The sequence below is a fragment of the Chelon labrosus genome, assembly GCF_963514085.1.
Source record: "Chelon labrosus genome assembly, chromosome: 20".
NCBI classification, from domain to species: domain Eukaryota; kingdom Metazoa; phylum Chordata; class Actinopteri; order Mugiliformes; family Mugilidae; genus Chelon; species Chelon labrosus.
In genome coordinates, this window is record NC_140353.1 from 922,650 (window position 1) to 946,624 (window position 23,975).

Here is a 23,975-nt window from a genome sequence, read left to right on the forward strand (position 1 = left end):
CTTCGTTCTCCACCCCTCTCTGTTGACGTTGGGTACTGACCGTGCTGACACGTCATCAGCTGCTCCGTCACCAACAACATCAAACATGGCGGCATCTGTCAGGGAGAAGCAGACAGGTCTGTGAATCTCGGTTCTTTTTTCTCCGGTTAACGGTTACTATCAGCAGCAGACTGGAGCGGTAACGGGCCGCAGAGAGCTCTACCGACCCCGAGCCTGACCGGGGAGATTTATGCGGCGCTGTCAGGCCTCTGACCAGCTAACTGACCGGGGAGCATCCTAAGCTAGCTGCCGGTTGAGCTTCTCAACTCCTGTTTCTGTTTCACTACAGAGACTCTTTCACTTATAGATCAGTTAACTAACTAAAATCAGACTTTAAACCAGTTAACTCAGTGGTTAACCAGCCGCTTTGCCTGTTAGCTACCACTGCTGCTATCTGTGAAACCGAAGAATTGGCTAGGCTAAGCTAGCCTGCTGCTAACTGTGAAGAAAATAATTTTTGTTCAGTTTAACAAATAATTCAGATTTTTCTGGAGTCACAGAACCTCAACCAGAATCAGAACTAACAGCGACAATAAAATACAGTGTGTTTAGAAAGCCTTTCTTCTTGATATGTAGATGACTTTAGCTCTGAAAATGTGTAAATGTTGAGTTAATGACAGCTGACAGCTCATATAAGTGTAGAAAAATGACATATTTCAAAGGTAACAGCACAAACAAGTTCATAAAACGATTTAAGATCAAGTAGGTTAAACACAACTCAAATACACAAATAAGTAAATGTATAAATCAGAAATAGGAGGCTATAATTATAAAATCAGAATCTTCAAAGTCACAAAACACTTTCTTATACCCTGAGAAAATAAATAAAATAATAACAGAAAGTCTCTTTAAATAAGGAACTTGAAGTGTAAGTGGTGTTTGTGTGTTTGTGTGTTTGTACAGTCGCTCTGAAGCGGATGCTGAACTTCAACGCTCCTCCTCTGAAGAACACAGCAGCCGAGCCAGTATGGAAGGTAACGCTTCGCTTCCTCAGGAATAAAGGTTTAGATTCTAGAAAGTGACTTTAAATAACATGACATAAAATCACAGATACGTCAATAAAACACTGTGACCTGAACTGTAGTGTACTGGACAGCAGTGAAGTGTCTGCTGAACTTTGACCTCTGTCTGTGTGTGTGCGTCTCTCTCTCCAGGTGTTGATATACGACCGGTTTGGTCAAGACATCATCTCCCCGCTGCTGTCTGTCAAAGAGCTCCGAGACATGGGCATCACCCTGCACCTGTAAGATACATGGATAGATGGATGGATGGATGATAGCTGGATAGAAAGATAGATGTGTGGATGGATAGAAAGATAGAAAAAAGATATAAAGAATAACAATCTGGATTGTTACTGACGCTTAATATAAATAAAATTGAAGGGACATTGGTTTAAAAACAAAAGCTGCATAGTCAAAAAACAGAAATAGAAGGACAGACCCCGTCCTGTTCTCAGTTAATCGTTATTCATTGAGCCAAACACTGAGATCGTTGATCGGCTGCAGATGTTCTGATCAGAGCTCCTCTGTGTGTTTCTACATCCACATTAACGTGTTGATGTGTGGTTTGTGGTTTGTGTGTTCAGGCTGCTTCACTCCGACAGAGATCCTATTCCAGATGTTCCAGCCGTCTACTTCGTCATGCCCACAGAGGAGAACATCGACAGGATCTGTCAGGTGATGACGTTTTACTCTGAGTCTTTCCGTCTTGTTCCAACATCTGGATCATGTCTCCAAGTCAACAACAAGCAGCTGTTGATGGTTCTGATCCAGCGGTAGGTAGAGATCCATTAGAGACAGCAGCTGCTACAATATTCTACTGACCACATGATGGCGCTGCTGATTTACAGACACACAAACTGAGATCAGATCTCAAGACGCATTTAAAATGTGTAGACAAAATATTTTCAGCTGATTTTCTTGCAACCGGATCGACCTCTTACCATCTCTGCTCGAAAAACAACTTTAAACATTTTAAAAGATTACAGATTTGCTGTAAACATCGTAATAATGAATTAGTCATCAATAAATAATCAATGGCTGATGTGTTGTGCGTGTGCAGGACCTGAGGAACCAGCTGTACGAGGCCTACTACCTGAACTTCATCTCTGCCATCAGCAGAAGTAAACTGGAGGACATCGCCAGCGCCGCTCTGGCCGCTAACGCCGTCAGCCAAGTCACCAAGGTTGCCATGGATACGCTTACTTTATTATTGTTGTGTTCACAAGCCCTCCCTTCATTACTAAAGCTAAAGTTGTCGGCAAGAAAATAACCTGAGTGCAGCTTCTGGATGAATGATCTGAGCTGGTTTGTTATTTAAATAATTAAACTCAGTGATTAACATCGTAGTGAGTCATGTTGACAGATCACGCTGTCTTTAGCTCCCTGTTGTCTACTTGGTTTATTGCACATTTTTTAAAGCCAGTTAGAGTCCCTGCTTCCTCCAGAAATATCAGGAAGCTCAGAAAAGTATTAATTCTTCTTTTTGTTTATTACTGAGGTTTTACGTTAATGTTGTGGTTAAAATATTAGGAACAGAAAGGCTTTCTTTTTGAAAGTAGTATTTACGACAGAGCCGTGCTGGATTGGTCCAGATGTTTTTCTGTATCTGTGTCCAGCAGCAACTAATCAGCTGTGATGTGTGTTAATCATCAGGTGTTTGATCAGTACCTGAACTTCATCACGCTGGAGGACGACATGTTCATCCTCTGCAACCAGAACAAGGAGCTCATCTCGTACCACGGTAACTGACTCTCACATCTGTCCAACACATCTTTAACCCTTTAACCATATTTATTAACTTCAACACATATTTTAAATTGCGTCCTGGTGCCTCTCAGTGAGGTTGAGAAGCATGTGGTTTTCACTCAGCCAATCAGAGAAGATCAAGGAAACATTCTCAGGTCTAATGTGGTCTGTAAGGTCCACCTCTGAATGAACGCTGAGCATAACTACTTTATTAGGAACCATGAAGAAGAAGTGTCCTAATGTTGTCTAATGTGATACTGTTGACAAGTGTCTGAATCAGCTGTTCTGTTCTTATGGTCTAAATACATGAAAATTAAAGTAAAAAAAGTCTTATGACCTACAATAACATTCTAGGGTTGTATTTCAATGAAAGGGTTAATTAACAGTGAAATAAAAAATCATAATTTAATCACATTTGACGTTGTCGTCTTAGACTCTGGGAGTGTTTTCTGTCCTTTAATAGTTTAGTCATTCCGAGGAGGAAGTTTCCAGATCCTTAAATAATTCTGTTGTTTATGACAAAACCAGAAATCATCACGAATCAATAATGGAAATTATAATAAAAAGAGAAGCTTCTTTTAGCTGTGAGTGTTAGAGTCACTGATTAGTGTTTGTCTGTCTGACCTGTGCAGCCATCAACAGAGCAGACATCCAGGACACGGACATGGATGCCATCATGGACACCATTGTGGACAGTCTCTTCTGTTTCTTCGTCACTCTGGGTGAGTTCATCAGGAGTTGGTTGATCTATAATCACCTGCCCTGCTCGGTGAGATGGACATGGACCTGGTTCAACCTGAAAACTAAAAGGTTTGAAATGAGGGGAAACAGTTCAGGTGTTTCTATGTCAGTCCACTAGATGGTAATATAACCTTTAGTTATTCTAGTCCTTATTCTCAGGACCAGAGGAACCTTGTAATCTTTCAGGATGTAGCTGAATGAACTGAATTACCTTTAAAACCATTTATACATACATGTATTTACCCTTCACTGTCTCAGTGACTTAGCTGCGGGCAGACATAGCTTCCTCTTTAGTTCATGTGTTTATCTGTTGATCTCTCTTGATCAGGTGCGGTGCCGATCATCCGCTGTCCTCGAGGAAACGCAGCTGAGATGGTCGCTGTGGTGAGTTCCTCTCACGTGAAGCTCTTTTAAATGCTTGTAGCTTTAGGTTGATATCTTCCAGTAAGTACCTCACTGGAGGCAGAGTTTGAAACCAGCTCCACAACTCCCAGAAGATCAGCTCTGACCTGAACTTTGAATATTCTTGGATGTGATGGTGTTCCCGTTTTTCCGTCCTTTTCATAATTTAAAATGACTCAAAACATCAGCGGAAGTTGTGGAAGAGGACAAAGAGAACCCAACCAAACACATGAAACACAAATATTAGACTTATATGTTTATTTATTCAGGAAAATGAATCACTTGTTGAAATCTGTGAGGTGTTTCTGCTGATGTGTTTTATAGAAGCTGGATAAGAAGCTCCGTGAGAACCTGCGTGACGCCAGAAACAGCCTGTTCACTGGAGACAGCATGGCCGCCGGACAGTTCAGGTCAGTTTGATTCATCCATCTTTTAAATTCATTCTTTTAGTTTTTATTTCATCATAATTCTTCTTTTTTTTCATTAAAAACTTCATAATACCTGTGATAATGGAATAAAAGTGCAGGACTGCGTCTCCCATGATGCACTGCTGCATAGATAATCGTTTAATTCTCCCGTACAGTTTTCAGAGGCCCCTCTTCGTCCTGGCAGATCGAAACATCGACATGGCCACGCCCCTCCACCACACCTGGACCTATCAGGCGCTGATCCACGATGTTCTGGTGAGCTACACAAGTAGAAACACATCTAAATCACTTTTATCTTTAAAAAGGAATTTCATAAAGCAGCAGCTCACGATACTTTCTTCTAAAGAAACAAGAAAAAATGTGCATTTGTTGAGTTGACTGTCGACAAAAAGGTGGAGGAGAATGGACATGGGCCTTCTGAGGATGTCCTGTGGTGTGGAGGAGTTTAGGTTTTTATCAGGAACATCTGTGGGCGGAGTCCACCTGAAGGTCACATGACTAGAGTCTGTTAAGGACCTGATACTGACCTGGACCTGGACCTGGAGGAACCTGCTCTGATCTTGATCTACTTTAATGAAACATCTTCTACAAGTCCAGTTGCTCTTGTTTCATTTTTTTTAAATAAATGAGAGGTTTCAGCTTTTTAGTTTTAATTAACTATTTTATAAGTCTGGGTTATTGTATGTAGTAAATTAAATCCTCAACACAATGAAGTGAAAGTAGAACTGAAGCCTGTCTGATTTATCGCCGTGGTTCGTTTCAGGGTTTCTTTAGAAGTCGCTGCTCCCGTTTCTATAAAATGACACTTTAAGTATAGTTTCATTTTCTTAAAACGGCGTCCAGTTTTAGGTTTAGATCTTTTTATAAAAGGTTTTCTGTCTGGTCCCTCGCGTCTCAGGTTTCCGTTCGCTAGCTGGGTTCGCTAGCTCTCCTCGCCGACGCCGGTCCAGATGGCATCGTCGTTCTCCGCATCTCCCTCCTCTCTTTCCTATAAACACATCTACCACCCAGCAGGAGACACAAACCCGACGCTAAATCTCCCCTCTCCTAGCTCTGCTGTTCCCATGGCGACGTTAATATTATGGTTTGCGTATCAAGGAAGAGGGATCTGTTCCTCGTTGGCCTCTGTCAGGTTTCAGTGCGGTGCAGGACAGACTGTCTCTGCTCTGGAGTTATTCCCAGGTATCTTTAACATAGCGGCGGCCTCGGGGCTTCTGCTGATCTTGGATCAGGTTTTATGCTCATTACGTGTCCCAGGATCACTTTAAAGACTTTGGGAACATAAACTAAAGTTCGATGACGACGTCTTCTTGGCGACTACGCTTTCGATTCAGTCCATGAAAACGTTTAGATCCTGATTTAGCTCATTTAACACAGGAAAAACTTTTAGTTTTACACAGCGTTGAATCAGTTGTGGTTTCATGATGACACCAGATAAAAAACAAAAAACAAATCCTGACCCACTAATGATGTGTTTTTTTGTTTGTGTCCACCAGGACTTCCATTTGAACAGGGTGATGATGGAGGAGGGCGCGGGGGCAGAGCCATCGCCCGCTGGCGCCAGACCGAAGAAGAAGAACAGGAAGAGCTACGACCTGACTGTCGCCGACAAGTTCTGGCAGAAACACAAAGGCAGGTCGGTTCCTGAAAAAGAAGAAGAGTCTTAGTCCAGATCATCTAAGTTAAAATCTAAATTTGCAGGTTGTAGTCTGGAGCTCTTTATGAGATGCTCAAGGTTTCTTTCAGCATCTTGAGATGGGTTTTATTGTTCATTCATTCATTCATTCATTCATTCATTCATTCATTTTCTGTAACTGCTTGTCCTCTGGAGGGTCGCGGCGAGGGGCGGGGTACTCCTCCCTGGACACCCCATCTCAGTTATGTGAATTGTGGTGTCCAGGTACGAGATGGTACTGTGAGGTAGATTTGAAGTTGTCCTGGAGTCTCTCCTTTGCTTCTGTCTGACTACACCAGACTAAACCTGTACTTTTACGGACATTAAATCAAAGTCAGAGCATTTTCAGATACGTCTGTACGCTGATGATGTCTTACTGTTCTTTGCATCCAGCTCCATGCTTGGTGTGTTGTCCTGCTGAGTTTATTCGGATGTAACTCCTGATTGAGGTGATTCACCGGCTGTCTGTCTGTTGCAGTCCGTTCCCAGAGGTGGCAGAGTCGGTTCAGGAGGAGCTGGACACGTACAGAGCCCAGGAGGATGAGGTGAAGCGCCTGAAGAGCATCATGGTGAGAGAACATTGTTGTCAACTTACCAAACATTAAGTCCAACTCGTGACTTGTCTGAGTCTTTGTTTTCTACATTCCTGCATAAAAAATGACTCAGAGCATCAGAGCATGTGCTGAAAGTGGTCAAAGAGAACCCGATCAAACACATGAAACTGAAATATTATACTTATAAATATTATACTGGGTGCTCCTCAGTTAATTTCAAGGTCAAATCAGAGTCCATGTGTTCAGGAGTGTTTCCATCAATGTAATGAGACTCAGGTGTCGTCCTGAGATGTTGGTGGGTTGACTGTGACCTCTCTTTGTTGGTGGACCACTCCTGTGGACGGGAACAGTCGTCTTCAATCTGTCTGACTGTGGATTATTTGTGGGTTCCAAACCCTTTAGAGATGGTTCTGGAACCTTTTCCAGCCTGATGAGCAACAACAACTCTTTCTCTGAGCTCCTCAGAAAGCTCCTTGTCCGTTGCCATCTTCCACAAACATGTGTCCACAGCCACAACTGAGTCTCATTACTTTGATGGAAACACTTCTGAACACGTGGACTCTGATTTGACTTGGAAATTAATTTGGAATCATTGGGCTACACCTCTTTGATATGTAATATTGTCTCATTTTCCTGAATAAATGTGTTTGATTGGGTTCTCTTTGTCTACTTTCAGAACTTGTGTGACAATCTCTTGATGCTTTGAGTCATTTTTATGCAGAAATGTAGAAAAACAAAGACTTTTAAACACCAGTGTATTTCTCCAAGGCTTTCTAAGATCATGTCCACGTTTCTTAGACATGTGTCCAAGGACATACTAAAGTTTTAATGAACTTGAAGATCTTGTCTGAATAACCAGCTAGTTCATCAAGAAGACCCGTTTTGTATTCTAGAGGATAGAGTCCCAATCAGGTCTCACTGGGAAACACTGCTGGATGATTTCATGTTCACTCATGTCACTGTTGTTGTGTCTGCAGGGTTTAGAAGGAGAGGATGAAGGAGCCATCAGCATGCTGTCAGACAACACAGCTAAGCTCACCTCTGCCGTCAGGTACTGAAAACAGAAGAAACTCATTCAACAACTTTAATAGAACAACATCAGTGTTATTTTTCTGGATTATTAGGTTTTATTTGTCACGTTGGCCCTCTGTTGTTCTAAGTTGTGTTACAGCATGTGGCCTAAAAGTTTTAGAAATGGTTTGACCTCGGCCTAGTCGGATAAATATGGATGAGCTCAGGTTGTTCCCAAGCAATGCTCTCATTGAACTCCAGTGGATAAATTAATGCTGAGTGTCGTCTTCGGTTTCCTGACAGTGTTTCTCAATAACTTCTAAAGAATGAATTTCCATGAACTTGAGAGGACATTTGAGCTTTGAGCCAGGACACATCTGATTTTAGTTTTGGGTTTTGATCTCTGTGACTTCCACCATTTTATTTTAAACCTTTTAACCGTTAAAGTATGTGACTCACTTCACGAACAACACGTCGTCTGTGGTGAGAATGTTTGGGTGTAACGGCCAGTTTCCACACATTCAAATGTGAGATGCTCACATTTGAATGTGTGGAAAAGCTGTGTTGATGATATTTAATAAAAAGAAGCAGGGTGAAGTGGTTTATTTGGCTCATGGTGTTTTATGCTTTTTCTTTGGTGTGTTTTCTTGCAGCTCTCTGCCTGAGCTGCTGGAGAAGAAGAGGCTGATCGACCTGCACACCAACGTCGCCACGGCAGTACTCGACCACATCAAGGTACGCTAACGACACCTGAGGCTAAGACTGGGGCTAACACGCTATTCAGACCTCACATTAACATCCGTCCTGAGTGATCTGATCACAAGTGTCCAGCTTTAAATCCAGGTGTGAACATGGTTCTGATCCAGCGATAGGTAGAGATCCATTAGAGACAGCAGCTGGTACAATATTCTACTGACCACATGATGGCGCTGCTGATTTACAGACACACAAACTGAGATCAGATCTCAAGTGCTGGCTGGGGACTCATGTGGAGACACATTTATATTAAGACCAGGTGGAGACACAGGGACTTAGAGATGGACCAGGTGTGATCAGATTGACCTGGATGGATGTTAATGAAGGTCTGAACGTGACCAGAGTGAGATCAGTGTTTATTTGGACTAACTTGATGCCGTTTGTGTCCTCAGAGTCGTAAACTGGATGTCTACTTTGAGTATGAAGAGAAACTGATGAGCAAGTCAACTTTAGATAAATCGCTGCTGGACATCATCAGTGACCCCGACGGTATATACACTCACTTCACAGCTGTCTATAAGCATGCTGGGATACGTAGTCAATCAGTAACTTTAGGCTGAAGTAGATTCACTGCTGGAATCTGTTGACCAGTACTGTCCTGTAATTAAACACACACTCAGATCATTTTTATTTTATTTGTCGTCTTATATTCAGCAAACACACCTGACATGAACACAACAGACTAAACGTGGAAATGTTTGTGTTTGTCAGCTGGAACCCCAGAAGACAAAATGAGACTTTTCCTCATCTTCTACATCACTGCTCAGATGGCTCCTTCAGAGGTAAAACACTCAACAACACAACAAATAAAACTTAACAACTGTAAACGAGTCAAATGACAATTTAAATACCTTATTGATGTCTTAATGTCTTCTTATCCCCTTTCACGTGGGCTCTGTAGATTCCTTAAGGTGTTTTTTTTTTTTTAAATTTAAGGACATAAAATATCTTTAAAAAAGGCAATTTTTTTCACTTATTTAAATATAGAATCAGCGCAAGACGATAAAGTGAAGAAGAAGAAGCTGTTTTCCGTGTGTTCCGATCTTAAAAGTCAAAACATTCAGTAATGTCTGATCCTAATAAGCCCATTGTCAGCAAACTAACGTGACTAATAATATGAATTAAGTCTTTGCCAAAATCCAAATATTTTCCACGTCTAAGGAAGTGTTTTGACTTTCTTAGACGTGGTCCGCTGTGGTTTGACGTTGTATTCACCAATTCACTCCAAAATCTCAAAATTTCCAAGCCGCTGTTCTGATGGATGTCAACGGGGCCGGCTTCAGGTGTTTGTTGTTGGAGCTGTCATCACTGTCTGTCACTTTTAAACGGTTGCTAGGACTAAAATGTAGCGTAGCATTTGTTGGGCTTCATTTCTTTTTCATGAGGGAACTTACCTGCCACCTGAACACTAGTTTCTTGCTATGACTTGGATTCGCAGTCATTTTAAATCTGTGAGATGGCAGCAGAAGATGTTTTGTTCTTTATTATTAAGCCTTTTGTTGGCTGTACTAGCAAGTTGCCTGAGTGCAGAGATGATTCGCCGGTGACACGGTGACGTGAAGGTTTGTGGTTTTAGAGTTTTGGCCCGCTGTGGTTGATTTCTGTCAAAATAAAAACTCCCACCACGGAGGAAAACTGTGACTCTGGAACTTTCTGTGATCCTCCTGCGGTCCAGTGTTTACTTCAAGGAACAAAACCGAGACTCATGGGAAAGTCGAAGGTCTGAGGGGATGAGGAAATGGAAACCATAGTCGAACGAAGAGCATCATCCTGAGGAGCTGCTGAAGCAATGGGGTGACTGAAATCCATCTTGAAACTTTCACTGTCTTCAACCTGAGTTCAGTTGACGTATCAGATGACACTCCTCCAGATCTTCCCATTGTCGCTGCCAGACTTCTTCACCGACACTCAAACTGAAACAGCACAGGGGACGCTTATGTCACCAACCATGGATCGGCAAACGTAGAAATGGTTTAGGCAGATGGTTTGAAGTCAGTTCGACCTCACGTCCTCGCAGTTTATTAATCAGCCGCCACATTCTGGATGCACTTTATGAGGATCGTCGTCTTGGATCTGTCATATGTATGAATTCATTGTGAGTCGATGTAGAACAAAGATGATTGATCCCAAGTTTCTTCCTGAAAACAGAGACCTGGTTAAAGTCACTGCAGGAGGAACACAGCTGGACCAGGGTTGGTTTGGCAGTGGAACAACTCTCATCCTTTCTGACAAGACAAGGAGAGCTTATGCACCTTGAGTTCATTCTGTTCATTCATTAGCACCTCTGACGGAACTTATTCCACATCCAAGTCCCTGACAAATACTTCAAGTCACTTTAAGTGTTTCGATCATTCATCACCAGAAAGCTCCTGCGGAACATCCTTCTTATCCATAAAATGTCCCTTAAAATCAATCCAGGCTTTCATCTGCGGAAATCATTACAACAATTCATCTCAATTATTGGTTTAATGGCCAGACAGCTTTAATAAAACTTAACAGACCATGATCTAAAAGCAGAAAAATCTCGCAGTCATGGATATTTATCAGTAAATATCAGTAGATTGGTCTTACCAATGAATCAGGACTATCTCCAAAACTATTGGGGCCATATGCTTGACCCTGGTCTCTATGGACCCTGGTCTCTATGGACCCTGGTCTCTATGACCCTGGTCTCTATGACCCTGGTCTCTATGGATAGGTCAGACTTCAGTCTCAGTAACATTGTGTCTGATTAATTAGTGATAAACTAAAATGTCTTCTAGATCAGAGAGTAGAAAACACCCTGATAGCAATGATATCATTCTGAACTCATTCAGCAACCCCTTGACTAGAACTGCAGGGAAACCAGTCACCAAGGCGTTCTACATATTGTGGTAAAGGTCTCCTTGAGTTCACGGTGGCTGTATTGTGTTTTTTATATGTAGTACCACCAATAGCTCACTAGATTGAGAAATTGAGGCACAGGGCTCAGAGTCAGTCAGACAAGTCACCATGTGGTACATAGTTGATGGAGGACTGTGTGTCTAGGCTCAAAAGGACCACAAAAGGTTAAGCATAGGGTTATCTTTAGTTGTCGACTTGTCCTCGTCTAGACACTTAATGAAATCGATCCTTGATTCACATTTGATCTGTTGTATCCAAACCGTTTACAAACAACGGAGGAAGCTGTTTTTTCTCTTCCTCTGACTTTTCCGTCATGCAGGCTCCACCACGTATCTCTTTATAATCACATGTGAGACGCAAACACGATATCATCAGGACTTTTATTTGATGTGGTACATTCCCAAAGAGAGAGGGACACTGTTGGAGATTGTAGACTCAGTCTTTGTTTGAGCCCTGTGATACTTGGCTTCTCCTTCTCTGCTGACTAATGGTGTGACAACCTCTCCTCTGCTCAGACATGAGCCTCAGTCTTTTATCTTCGGTCCAGCTGGAACATGGATCATCCAGGGATTACCCCCCTCAGCCTCCATGACCACCAACACTTTCCCTCTCCCTCCCCATCCTCTCTGGTCATCCCTCTTCCTCTCTGACCAGCTCTTTCTTATTGTCTCACATCTCCTTTGATGTGTCTCCCCCGATCTCAGATCGCTCTGTCACCCATTTCTCCCCCTCTTCAGAGTCTCCCAGGTACTGCTGGATTTTTTTTCTGACTGATGTCGTGGGATTTCACTTCTACAAAAACAACCACACGCACTGTTGTACTCACGCTCACATGGCTCGGCGGTTGTGTAACGTCTTGGCGGTTCCTGCAAAGCTGCCAGTCAGGAGCTTAATGCAGAAAAAAAAAAAAAAAACCTTAACTACGTCACCTTTCACTGGCAATGGATAAGAAATGTCAATCGAGTGGAATGTTCTCATGCTACCGAGCCTATACTCCAGTACTTTGTTTTCCTTGGCCGGACAGGAAGGCCTCTGAAATGACAGATAGAATCAATGTGATGATGAACTTATAACCAGAACCTGTATTAATAAAATATTTGTGGTAGCATGGCTGTATTTATTTATGTTACAGTCACACTTGAGAATCCCACATGCATGAGTGATAACCAGACACAAGTAAGCCCGAGGCAAGGGGGAAAATCTTCTGTTGTGGTTTGAATTCCACTCTTGGCTCATTTTGATCAGATCTGAGTCTTGTCATGAAGGCCTTGTACTGTGAAATGGAGGTCACGATTATAAGAGAAGTCTATATGAACGGCAGCATCTTGAGGTATTCACCAGCTCCTAATTTGAAGTTTTCGATAACTTCAGAGTCGTGACGTGTTTGCTGACAGTTAGTATTTTGTTTAATTGTATCGAGGTTTCTTTGTAGTTCTTTGAGTAAAATGTTGACTTTTCTTCATGGCTTTACATTTCCTACATCCTACAGCTGAAACAATGGCAGCTGGACTAGTTGGGTTTTTAGAAGAAGATTCATCCAAATCTTCTGCTCTAAATGACTGGTGGAGAGTTTAAATAGGTACATCTGTGGGTGGTGTCCACCTGAAACTATCACCTGTAGTCTCAAAGGAACGGTACTCTAAGATACTCCAGTGGTCCGACCCTTGGCCGTTCCTAAACATTCATCTTGTTCTTCTTTAACCGTTCTTCTGTAGAACCACTTGTGTTCTTGGGCTTGTTGTCTTGCTGCATGACCCAGTTTCTCTTCACATTCAGCTCATGGACAGATGCTGGAATGATGCAGTGTTGTTTCATCTCATTTAAACCAAACTATTCTACTTTGGTCTCATCTGTCCACTAAACATTGTCCCAATAGTCTTCTGTCTTGTCCACATGATGTTTAGAAATGTTGTTCTTGTCCATCACACCATGGTTGTTCAGTGGATTCATCAACATTAACATTAGCCAGTGTGCCTCTGATTATTGTTGGCGTGTGCACTAATGTTGTTGTGTGTGTGTTTGTGTTTCAGTCTGACCTGGAGCAGTATAAGAAAGCTTTGTTAGACGCAGGCTGTGACCTTTCACCTCTCAACTACATCAAACAGTGGAAGTAAGTCTCTCGTCCTACAGAGAAATTAAACTTAACTCTTACTTTCAAGTATTAGCAGCATAGACACACCATTAATATAATACAAAGCTTTTTTATTTCCCTCTGATGATCAGTGACTGTCAGTTTGTCTAAAGACTGTTCTGTTAATAAAGACACAAAGCTGAACAACTTTACTATGAAATACTTTTAATTAATTCAATTAAATGCAAACATACAGCTGTGACTAATGTCTGTTTCTTCAGCTGGGCACTTAGGGTCGATCAAATGTCAGAACACTGTGAAATACTCTAAGGCCACTTAATTAGGTACACTAGAGAAAACCAAAACATTCTCATGTAGCAGTCCTGCTCTGGATCCTCCTTCATGACTCTTTTAGAGTTGAGATGTTGAGACAGCATCAGAAAGGTGATGATTCACCTGGAGGATGGAATTAAAATAATAGGAACACATGTCATGGTACTATAAAATGACTCCGTTATTAGAAACTAAAGCTGAACACCAGAACCTTCATGGAGACCAGATTTAGAGCAGGACTGGTTTCACTGGTGTACCTAATGAACTTCATTTAACAGTTAATGGTCTATCACAGAAGATTAAACTGACTAACTTTAATAGAAGTCAGTGTTGTATCAATACCTTATAAATGAAACTAAAGAGCTGCATCTGACCTGACATATTAAGTCACGTAAAATGTGTTTTAATATATTTTGTCATGTTCAGTCATTCTGTTTCTTTGGTTTCTTTTTCTAGAGCTTTTACCAAAATGGCTGCCACCCCAGCGAACTACGGCAACAGTGGAGTTAAACCCATGGGGTAAGTTAATATTATTATTATTAACTTAATAATCATAATGGATGTTTCAATTGTTTTTTTTCTTAATAAAAACTAAATATATTGTTTTAAGTTCATAAATGAAAAGACAAATTCAGTCTAAATGTGGAAGAAGTCAGATTTCTATCTGTGTTGGTTGGCAGTGTTTCAGCTGCAGTGGATGAAATGTGATGTCTCAGCTCGTATCACTGAAAACACTCTAATGTCCCACTAATATTATTTTTGAAAGTACCTTTCAGGAATTTTAAAATAAACTGTTCTCCTCCTAAAACGTCTCGTTACACTCCAGGTGTTTGTATTTTTGGAAGCTGCTCCTCTTAGACTACCAGCCTAACCCTGTCCTCCTCCTCGTCCTCGTCCTCCTCCTCCTCCTCCTCCTCCTCCCTCGTTTCCTCCCTCCTCTGCAGGCTTTTCTCCAGAGTGATGAATACCGGCTCCCAGTTTGTCATGGAGGGAGTTAAGAACCTGGTCCTCAAGCAACATGTGAGTAAAACTGCTGGAAAATTAAATTACAATGAGCTGAACCCACGAACACAGATGATCTTGAATCAAGGTCACAACAAAAGTATCACAGCTACATCCTGTTGTGCTCCAGTCACACAGATAGTGTGTAAATTAGCCTCTTAAAGCTCATTCTGATGTTCAGACATTAATTAAACATGAACTAAACTGGCTAATTGCCCCACTTGCACAACATCTATTTATTCATTCACATTCTTAGTTGTTGATTTTAGCTTTTTGTTATATTTTATGTATGGTGTTGAGTGCCTGTACATTGCTGCTGCAACAATGAAATTTCCCAGTTTGGGATTAATAAAGAAACTATCTATCTAACTATCTATCTATCTAGTGGTCCATATCTTATCTCGTATTTTTCACTTATTATTTCAGATATTCTTTTATATTTCAAACATTAAGACCAGTTTTCAACTTCAACTTTTGTGTTTTGGTCTATATTTTTATGAGCAGGCTTCTTATTAAAGCTCTCACTGAGTTTGTATTTTATTTCCATCTTCCAGTTCACATCCTATTTTGGCCAGACTCATATTTATTTTCTGATTTGAGCTAAATGTCTTGGTTGGTAGAAGAAACGCTGATTCTTTCTCGTCCAACACGTCGTCATCTTCTTCCTCCATCCTCGGCTGTCTTCACTGAGAGCTACGGATCATTCAGAGCTGACTCTCTCTGTCTCTGTCTCCGCCCGCACGCGTCCGATCGGACTTTAAATCAAACATACCTCATGAGACAGACTTCTTATTCCCGGGCAGCAGCGGTGATGGTGACAACAAGGATGACGATGATGGAGCGTTTCGGGGGCGAAAGCTGGCGCCGACGTGGAGTCATTTATAATCGTCACACACAAACAGGAAGGCGGCGTCTGTTTTATTCATACTGAAGCTGAAGTCGGCCCACGGTGCTCTGCACAAGAGCCAGAACATTACAAACACTCAGAGTCGACGCTCTGTCAGGGCGGACGCTTGAAGTTTCAATTCACATCTGACGTTTTTTAAAAAAGAGCTTTTCAGCAGATTTTAAAGAAACAACATTAAAACTAACGAGCACCAGAAAGAGAAAAAGGAAGAGCACAAACAACAGTTTGAGAACGCTTCATTTCAAACCCAAATAAAATAAAATAAAAGTTTAAGAAAAGCTATGAATTAGTTTTTAAAGTAGATTTTATTTTCCTCTTCCAGAACCTTCCAGTCACTCGGATCCTGGACAACCTGATGGAGATGAAGTCTAATCCTGTGAGTTTGTCTCTGTTTTGATTTATTTTATATTTTTTACTTTTAGTTATTTCTGTTTGAAAAACGTATTATTAGTATTATTAGTAGTATAGTTAGGCCCATATGTGTTTGGACAGTGACGCAATCTTCATGATTTGGACTCTACGTGCCGATTTGAAACGAAACAACTAAGATGCAGTTAAAGTGAGGACTTTCAGGTTAAATTCAAGGGATTAAACAAAAATATCCTATGAAACGTGTCGATATTACAGCTGAGAGTCTGCACTTAAAGCCCATAATGAGTATATAACTGTATATATCTGAGACAGCAGTCCAGATATGATCAGAGTAAAGGTTTAAAATGCTGCAGGGAGCTCGACTGTTGTGTCCTGATGTATATTATTTCCCTTGAGCCATTACTTCCCTGAATCTTGAGTCAAAATGACCATGACCCCTCATTATTAAAAACTTAATTGGCTTTTAGCTCTGAGACTGTTGGTTCCTACTGAAGATAAAAGTTTTAGCATCCTCCACAGTTCTTTACATTTCTGCGTAAAAATGACTCAAAACATGAAGAGTCTGCTGCACAGCTTATACTGGAAACAAGGGTACGAAGTTTAAAGGTATAAACGGAAGATTCATTTTCTCTAAGAAGCAAACACACAAGTTTAATATTTCACTTTCATGTGTTTGGTCGGGTTCTCTTTGTCAACTCTCAGGACTTGTCTGAAAATCATTGATGTTTTGGGTCATTTTATGCAGACATGTAGAAGTAGCACTGTATAAAGTGTTTAAAGTGGTGAATTAATCCACATTCAGTGAGTAACTGGTTCAGCAGGACAAAAGTTCTTCTGTGGGTTTGTTTCAGAATAAACACGACGTCCTTAAAACCTATAAAAGTGAGAATATTTGAGAAACTGAGAAGTCACCTCATCTGTGATGGACAGCTCTGACACTCTAACCACTGCACCCGGGGAAATCTCATTAGCGTCACATTAACTACTGTGGTCAGAGTGTGTGTGAGCCGGAAAGCAACGATAATATTACTCACATGTGACCACACGTGAACCCGCAAGCAGATTTAAAAACTCTTCAGCTAAGAGTGGAATTTTTATTTTTTCCTCTGCCTCCTCAGCTCATGGAGTCTCTTCATAACTGGTTCTAATGTGAACCCTAAAACAAACCCTGAACCCTTAAAGAGGCCTTTGAAGCTCGGTCCCAAACGTCCTGACTCCTAGGAGCCGGGCCTCACAGCGATAGATATTCACAGTACACAAACACACCTCAGGTTTCTCAGCGTCTGGAGTTACAGGCGACCAACAATGATCCTGTTGTTGTGAATCTGACCGAGGGGAGGAGGGTGGGGGGGGTTGAAGACAGGACTGGGATGAAGATGAAAGAAATAGAAGAGCACATTCTCCTTCTATCAGATTGTCCCCAGTGTGAGAATATTGTTCCTGTTGCATGTTGGGGTTAAGGTTTAACAAAATGTTAGAAGAATTTACTGAACTCATCTTCTCAGCAACATCAGAGTCTCATCTGCATAAAGATTAACATCAACTTTTATTCATGTAGAACGTCCACAAAACATAAGGACAATATAGATTGATGTGGAATATTAACCCACACATGCACGGCTTGGTTTTTCAGACACTAGTCTGTAGAACAGTCAGTATCTGAGGAGAGATCAGAGAAACTCCAGAACCTAAATCTTGACCAAATCAAGGTTTCAGTCAAGCTTGACCTAATCAGAGTCTCATCAGCGTATAAATTGACATTAACGTTATTGTCAAATGTCTGCAACAGTCTGTTGGTTGTAGAGTTTAAATAAATTCTGGCCAAAAAAATTACAATATAATGTTGTTTGCGCTCCAGTTATGGTTTCATGATGTTTTATTGTCATATGCACAGTAAAAACGTCTCACTTACTAAAAGCAATAATTAAAAATAAATACAAATCAAGAGAATAAAACCAGGTATAGCAACATAAATCAGAGTCTCATCAGCGTATAAATTGACATTAACCTCATTTCATGTCAAATATCTGCCAGTGGAAACAAAGCAAAATTAATTTTACAAAGATTGATGCAGAATATTAACCCACTCATGCTCGGCTTGGTAGAATAGTCCATAACTGAGGAGAGAGTGCTAACAATGGTGGTCCGACCACCTCCACAGCGCCTCTTAATACCTTAATACCTCCATCACATAACAAATCCTGGACGAAGAAATGTCTCTGAGGACGTTTTTCAGATAAGAGTTTTCTCCTCCAGTGGAAACACATGAGCTTCATGTCAAACACTGATCTGTAAATATTAATGAGGTGATCATGGCTCGGCATTGAGGTATTTTTTTCCAGGTAGAAACTTCTGTAGTTGGAAAAAAAACAAAAAGCCAGACACCCAGTCCAGCTCCATCCTCCACAGAAACATGATGAAGGTGAAGGGAACCTTAGTGAGTTATAGCCGAGGTAAACTAAGAGGTGGTCCCGTCAGCTTCTCTGCAGCTGATGGTGGGAAGAGACGTGAACCTGAACCTGGAGAGATGATAGAAAGAAGAACAGCTAGACATCTGGAAAAACCAGAGAAGAAGAACTAATATAGATGTGATCTCCTCTGTAAATATTATTTATTAAATAATACGTGTCACATGTGCTCTGAACATATGGTCTGAAAAAAGGAGGAGAAGAAGGAGGGGGAGAGAGAGGAGGAGGAGAATAGGTAGATTGGGAAGAACGAGAGAAGGGAGGTGGTGGAGGAAGAAGACGGAAGAGGACGAGAAGAAGGAAGAGAGGAACAAAGAGACAAAAGAAGAGTAGGAAAAGGAGGAGAAGAAATTGAAGGGGAAGGAGGAGAGGGTGGAGGTGGTTGAGGAAGAGAAGAAGAAAGAGATGTAGAAGGAGGTTGTGGTGGAACAGAGGAGGAGGATAAGGAGGAGGAGAGGAACAAAGAGAAGAAGGAAGAGTAGGAAAAAGTGGAGCAAGAAGAGGAGAAGAGCGGAGGTAGGAGAAGGAGGAGAGGATGGAGGTGGTTGAGGAAGAGAAGGAGAAGAAAGAGGAGAGTAAGTCTATGTGGAAGGAGGAGGTGAAGAAAGAGAGGAGGTAGAGAGGATTTAAAACTCCAGGATTTAGGTTGAAATATTTTTCTGCACGAAACCAATAAAAAGAAGTGTTTGATGTTTCTGTCTGATCTTTAGGAAACAGACGACTATCGATACTTTGACCCAAAGATGCTGCGAGGAAGTGAGAGGTAGGACAACAAATAAGTGATCAGATGCGATCGCATCATGTGATCTGATCATGTGATCTGCTGCTGCTGAGCGTTGTGAAGCTCAGGAATGTCTCATCATCTCTTCTTCTTCTTCTCTTTCAGCTCCATTCCCAGGAACAAGAACCCGTTTCAGGAGGTGAGTTTGTGTTTGATTGATTAGATTCAGTCTCAGTTATTTCCAGGACAAACACAAGTTGAAAGGAAATATGGGACAGAGTGGAAATGATGCTGCACGTCAGACATCCTGCCTGAAGCTGCTTTAACTGTTGCTTCACTACAGAGCCTCAGGACAGAAACCTACATGGATGAACTTTATAACCTCAGTAATCACTGACTGATGAGAATTAAAAGCAAATATAACGAGGGGCAACATTTAGAGTAGCTCAAAAACAAACTATTAAACTGTTTTTTTCGTCATTTTTATTGTCTCAAAAATAATAAACATCAAACAACAGCATGAAGTAAAACCAATAAATCAGCAACAAGACAAAACAGGAAAAACTCTTTAATGATCAGATAAATTAGGTTTAGACTGATGAAGATATTTCAGCTCCAGAAAGTTTGTGATTTGTGTCTTGACATTTTTAATTTATCTGTTTCTCGTCGATTTCATTGTGACATTAATCAGCTGATCAACCTTTCGATGATCAACCTCAATCCTGAGTCCTCTCAGCTGCATAGAAACTTTTTAATTTAACTTTTATTTATTATTAAAAATTGTTTCCAGGCCATCGTGTTCGTAGTCGGAGGAGGAAACTACATCGAGTACCAGAACATGGTGGACTACGCCAAGGTACTGAAACTCTGACTGAAGCTACGACCACTTTCATTTCGTCTTTTCTTATCTGCTAATTATTATTTGAAGCTTTAAATACAAGAGGTTTCTTTGTTGTTTTAACTGTTTAAGTCTTTGTAGTTTCAGCTGTGTTTGGATTTACTGTTGATTAGTTTAACTTTTATCAAAGAGTCATATTTTATAAACTCCTCACATATTTTGGATGGAAATATGTTAGAAATTAGAAAAGCCTGATAGAACGAAACTGCAAAATACTTTTTAATAAGAATAGATTGCATAAAAAGACTTTGTAGACGCTGGCCTCCACACAGCAGGGGGCGCTGCAATACTAATTACATTTCACAACACTCTTTATTTGCACTGAGCTTCATTTCAGGGAGAAATATTTTCTATGCTCCTGATCTTCATTTATCAAACAACTTAAGATTCAAATTAATATTGAATATTAGCCTCTGAAATAAGTGTCAGGAAACAGAAACAGTTTACAGTTTGAGTTTGAACTGCAGCGCCCCCTACTGTGTGTAGTTCAGCATCAGTATAATCAGTTTACATGTAAACTGAAATAATTATATCTAAAATACCATATGAAAATATTCTTAAGTTTTCATGACAGTCAGGAACATCATTAATGATAATGCAGCAAAATTATACACATCTTTTCGGAGCCATAATTTAAATGAACTGGTACTAAAACTAGAGTAAATAAAGTACAAGTAGCTCAGATTGTTTTGTGTTCTCAGTCTAAACAGGGGAAGAAGATCGTTTACGGCTGCAGTGAACTCTTTAACGCTGCTCAGTTCATCAAACAGGTGAGAAAACACACCTGTCCTCTTCTCTCTTTCTTCTGTCTGTACTCGGCTGGCCTTAGGCAGATGGGTCCCTCCATATGAGCTGGGTTCTGCTCGAGGTTTCTTCCTGTTAAAAGGGAGTTTTTCCTTGCCACAGTCGCCTTCAGGCTGCTCTGGAGGTTTCAGGCCGGGTTTTTGTGAAGCGTCTTGAGACGATTTGTATTGTTATTAAAACTGAATTGAATTGAATTGAATCCTGTAGTTCACCTGTCATTGACGCCCCGTTGACGTCTTCCTCTCCTCTCCTCTCCACAGCTCTCTCAGCTCGGCCAGAAGTGACGTGGACGCCGGCGATATGTGAATCTGTCTCTTCATTCCGCTTTGTTTTATATCGACTAAACATTTTCTGTCCTCGTTGTAATTTCTGTTCCTCTCTGTCCGACTCACACCAATAAATCAGTCTCCGCTCACCGCAGCCTCCGACTTCATCTATACAGTAACTTTAATTCCTCGTTAGCGTTAGCCGACATTCTCACCTGCCTTAAGATACCTTATTTAATTATATTTTAGGTTGCTCATTAACCAGAATAACTAAGATCTGAAATAGGTCAGAGTTATTACAAACTGATGTTTGACATATCTGTGAAAAGTGGAAAATGTTTGATTTCCTTTAAAACTGAATGCATTAAAACCTCAGGACTTAGATATTGTAAACCAGATAATGTAAAATGTTATAACTCATAATTTAGTACTGTGAATACCAAAAAATAAGCAAGTCCGCCAACGTTCTCAAAAAGTAAGGAAGGAAACATGACTTTGACTTTTATTTTGACTCATGTTAAATCTGCTAACATGGAGGAGGCGGGGCTTAAGACCTATACTGCAACCAACCAGCAGGGGGCCTTTGTGATGCTTTGCCTTTGCATCTGTCCTGTCGGCCATCTTAGACCATGGTTGTCAATGATTTAGGTGCTGTCTCTTAAAAGGTCAGTATGTCACCTGACTGACTGAAAGTATTAATTTAACATATATCCATGTCATAAGAGAAAATTAAAACTGGTAAAAGTGTTTGGTTTCTGGGTTTTTGTGACGTTCAGATGTTTTTCTGCAGGCAGGATTGTTCACGCAGGCGCCTGTATCACATCCATCACTTTAAATTCGACCCGGCACAGTGTGGTACAGCTCCAGGTTTGTCCAACACCGTGGCACCGAACACAAAGAGCTCAATCTGAGGATTATGTCAGCGTGGCATTTTAATCTGTGTGTGTGCGTTTGGCTGTCGTCGTGAGGACCAGGTGAAGAGTGAGGACGCTTTGGTTTTTTGGGGTTTTATTGTGAACATTCTGGGGTCACAGTCGGGCTGAGGTCAGTTTGAGGGTTCAGAATTGGTTTTAGGGTTTAGGTCAGAGCAGGTCAATGGACAGACTTATCTGTGGGGATATAATTTGTTTATGGGCGTTGTGGGGACTCAACTTTCTATAAATAAAGATAACAGAAATAAAATTTTAGACATTACATTTAAATTTTGGATTATGTTGGATTAATACTATGTGGTGGGATAATGCTGAGAACCCTACACACACACACTTCCGATGTCGGATTAGAAGGTCAAAGTCGACTGGTCTGGTCCGACAGGAACATAACGAACTTGTAGTTTCTTTGTCTGAAAACGTCTGGGTTCTTAAGCGTTCCCTCCAAACTCTGTGTTTCTGTCACAGCTGGTTTTACAATCCACTGGAAGATCTACAAACAACTTGTGATTTCTGAAGTGTTCACACAGAAGAACCCAGAACAGCTCTTATGGTGAGTCTGCAGGAAGTGAATCTACGTCTGTGATTTAACATTTTAAAACTGTGAAAGGAGTTAAAGCAACAAGGCGTCCAACTTTATTCACTTGTTTTCTGTGTGAATTCCTAAGTTGTAAATGGACAAAGATGCTAGTAGTAAAGTTGAAAGTTTAGGGATTTCTATAGCGCCCCTGCTGGGCAGCTCGCTATCATACAAATGGAGCTTTTAGAATCTTTAGCACCTAATAAGATAATAAGAATACAAAGAAGAATACCTAGGTAGTCCTCCAGGTGGATTAGTCCTCCACTCATATGTTGATAAGAGGATTAAAAACTTGAAAAATGTCCTTTTAGGTAAATTTTGAACAGATGAAAACATGTCAGTTTGTGATTAATTGTGGGTTAATCACAAATATTTTAATTGTTTATAGTAAAGTAAAAGTAAGTGTACTACATTTAGAAGCATTTACAAATGGTTTGCACTTTTTCACCACTAAAAATTATTCCCTTTATATTCTAGTAAAATGTTAGTATTCAGTGTAACTTCATTTTATTGTATAATATAACCTTAAATTTGTCTGCAGTGACTCTAATCTGAATAATTACAGCTAGCCTGCTCATTTTTAGCCATTTCTTCACCTTCTTAGTGACTGAGTTTGTTAAAGCAGAGCTGCTTAAGGCTAACCCATCTAGCTTAGCATGTGTAACTTTTAGGATTTCATATGATTAATCTGTCTTTAGTATTAAAGTCATCAAGAGCAGAAACTTAAGGTTTTATCATTTAAACTTGTGCAGTTCTTTAAGAGTTTTTGAATATTTTCACGAAATAATTTGTATGTTTAAGGATAAACTGCAGTTTAAGCCGGGACGAGTTATTAAGCATTAATATTGTGATAAGATATAATCTGAGCTCGGTGTTTCTTCGCCACAAAAAAGCACAGACACATCTTGAACTATGAGATAATGAAAACGTGATAAATCTTAGTAAATAAAGTATTTCACGGTTTGGTCAGGAGTTCAGCTCTGTGTGAATCTCCGCGTGCTTCTATTATTTTTATTATTTCTACTGCAGAGACCACCCATCCTCACACACTTGCTGGTTCCTCTATCTTTGGGAGGACTAGCGTTGAAGTAATCAGACCCAGAACGTCCTCACTTTGCACAAACGTGGTCCTTTAAAACTCCTTAAGTGGTCCTCACAAAGATAGCTGTAGAACTGCAAACACACACTCAGATAATCCCAGCTCAGTGTCTGCGACTCTGTTATGTTGACTCTGTGACCCGAGAGCTGAAATAATGAGGAAAGGAGGAAGATTAAACAGGAGGACGGGAATTCCTTCACTGCAGCAGAAACTTCTTCATTTAAAGGATATGTTAGCGAAGCATTTAACGATTTAATTAAAATGATTAACAAGATCTCAGAAGAATAAA

The 23,975-nt window shown here is 40.6% G+C and overlaps 1 protein-coding gene across 1 annotated transcript; it reads left to right on the forward strand.

The window, feature by feature from the left end:
* The first annotated feature begins 53 nt into the window (after nt 1-53).
* On the forward strand, nt 54-21,912 carry scfd1 (sec1 family domain containing 1). Its single transcript, XM_084569346.1, has 25 exons — nt 54-116; nt 943-1,013; nt 1,194-1,282; nt 1,625-1,715; nt 2,101-2,223; nt 2,694-2,781; nt 3,419-3,508; nt 3,856-3,911; nt 4,254-4,339; nt 4,513-4,612; nt 5,854-5,993; nt 6,511-6,601; nt 7,564-7,637; nt 8,251-8,332; nt 8,746-8,842; nt 9,065-9,135; nt 13,267-13,346; nt 14,097-14,159; nt 14,585-14,660; nt 15,872-15,925; nt 19,100-19,152; nt 19,276-19,309; nt 19,901-19,966; nt 20,710-20,778; nt 21,073-21,912. Exons 1-25 carry the CDS (start codon nt 86-88, stop codon nt 21,094-21,096), a joined length of 1,899 nt encoding a protein of 632 aa, XP_084425472.1. The 5' UTR covers nt 54-85; the 3' UTR covers nt 21,097-21,912.
* Nucleotides 21,913-23,975: the final 2,063 nt, after the last annotated feature.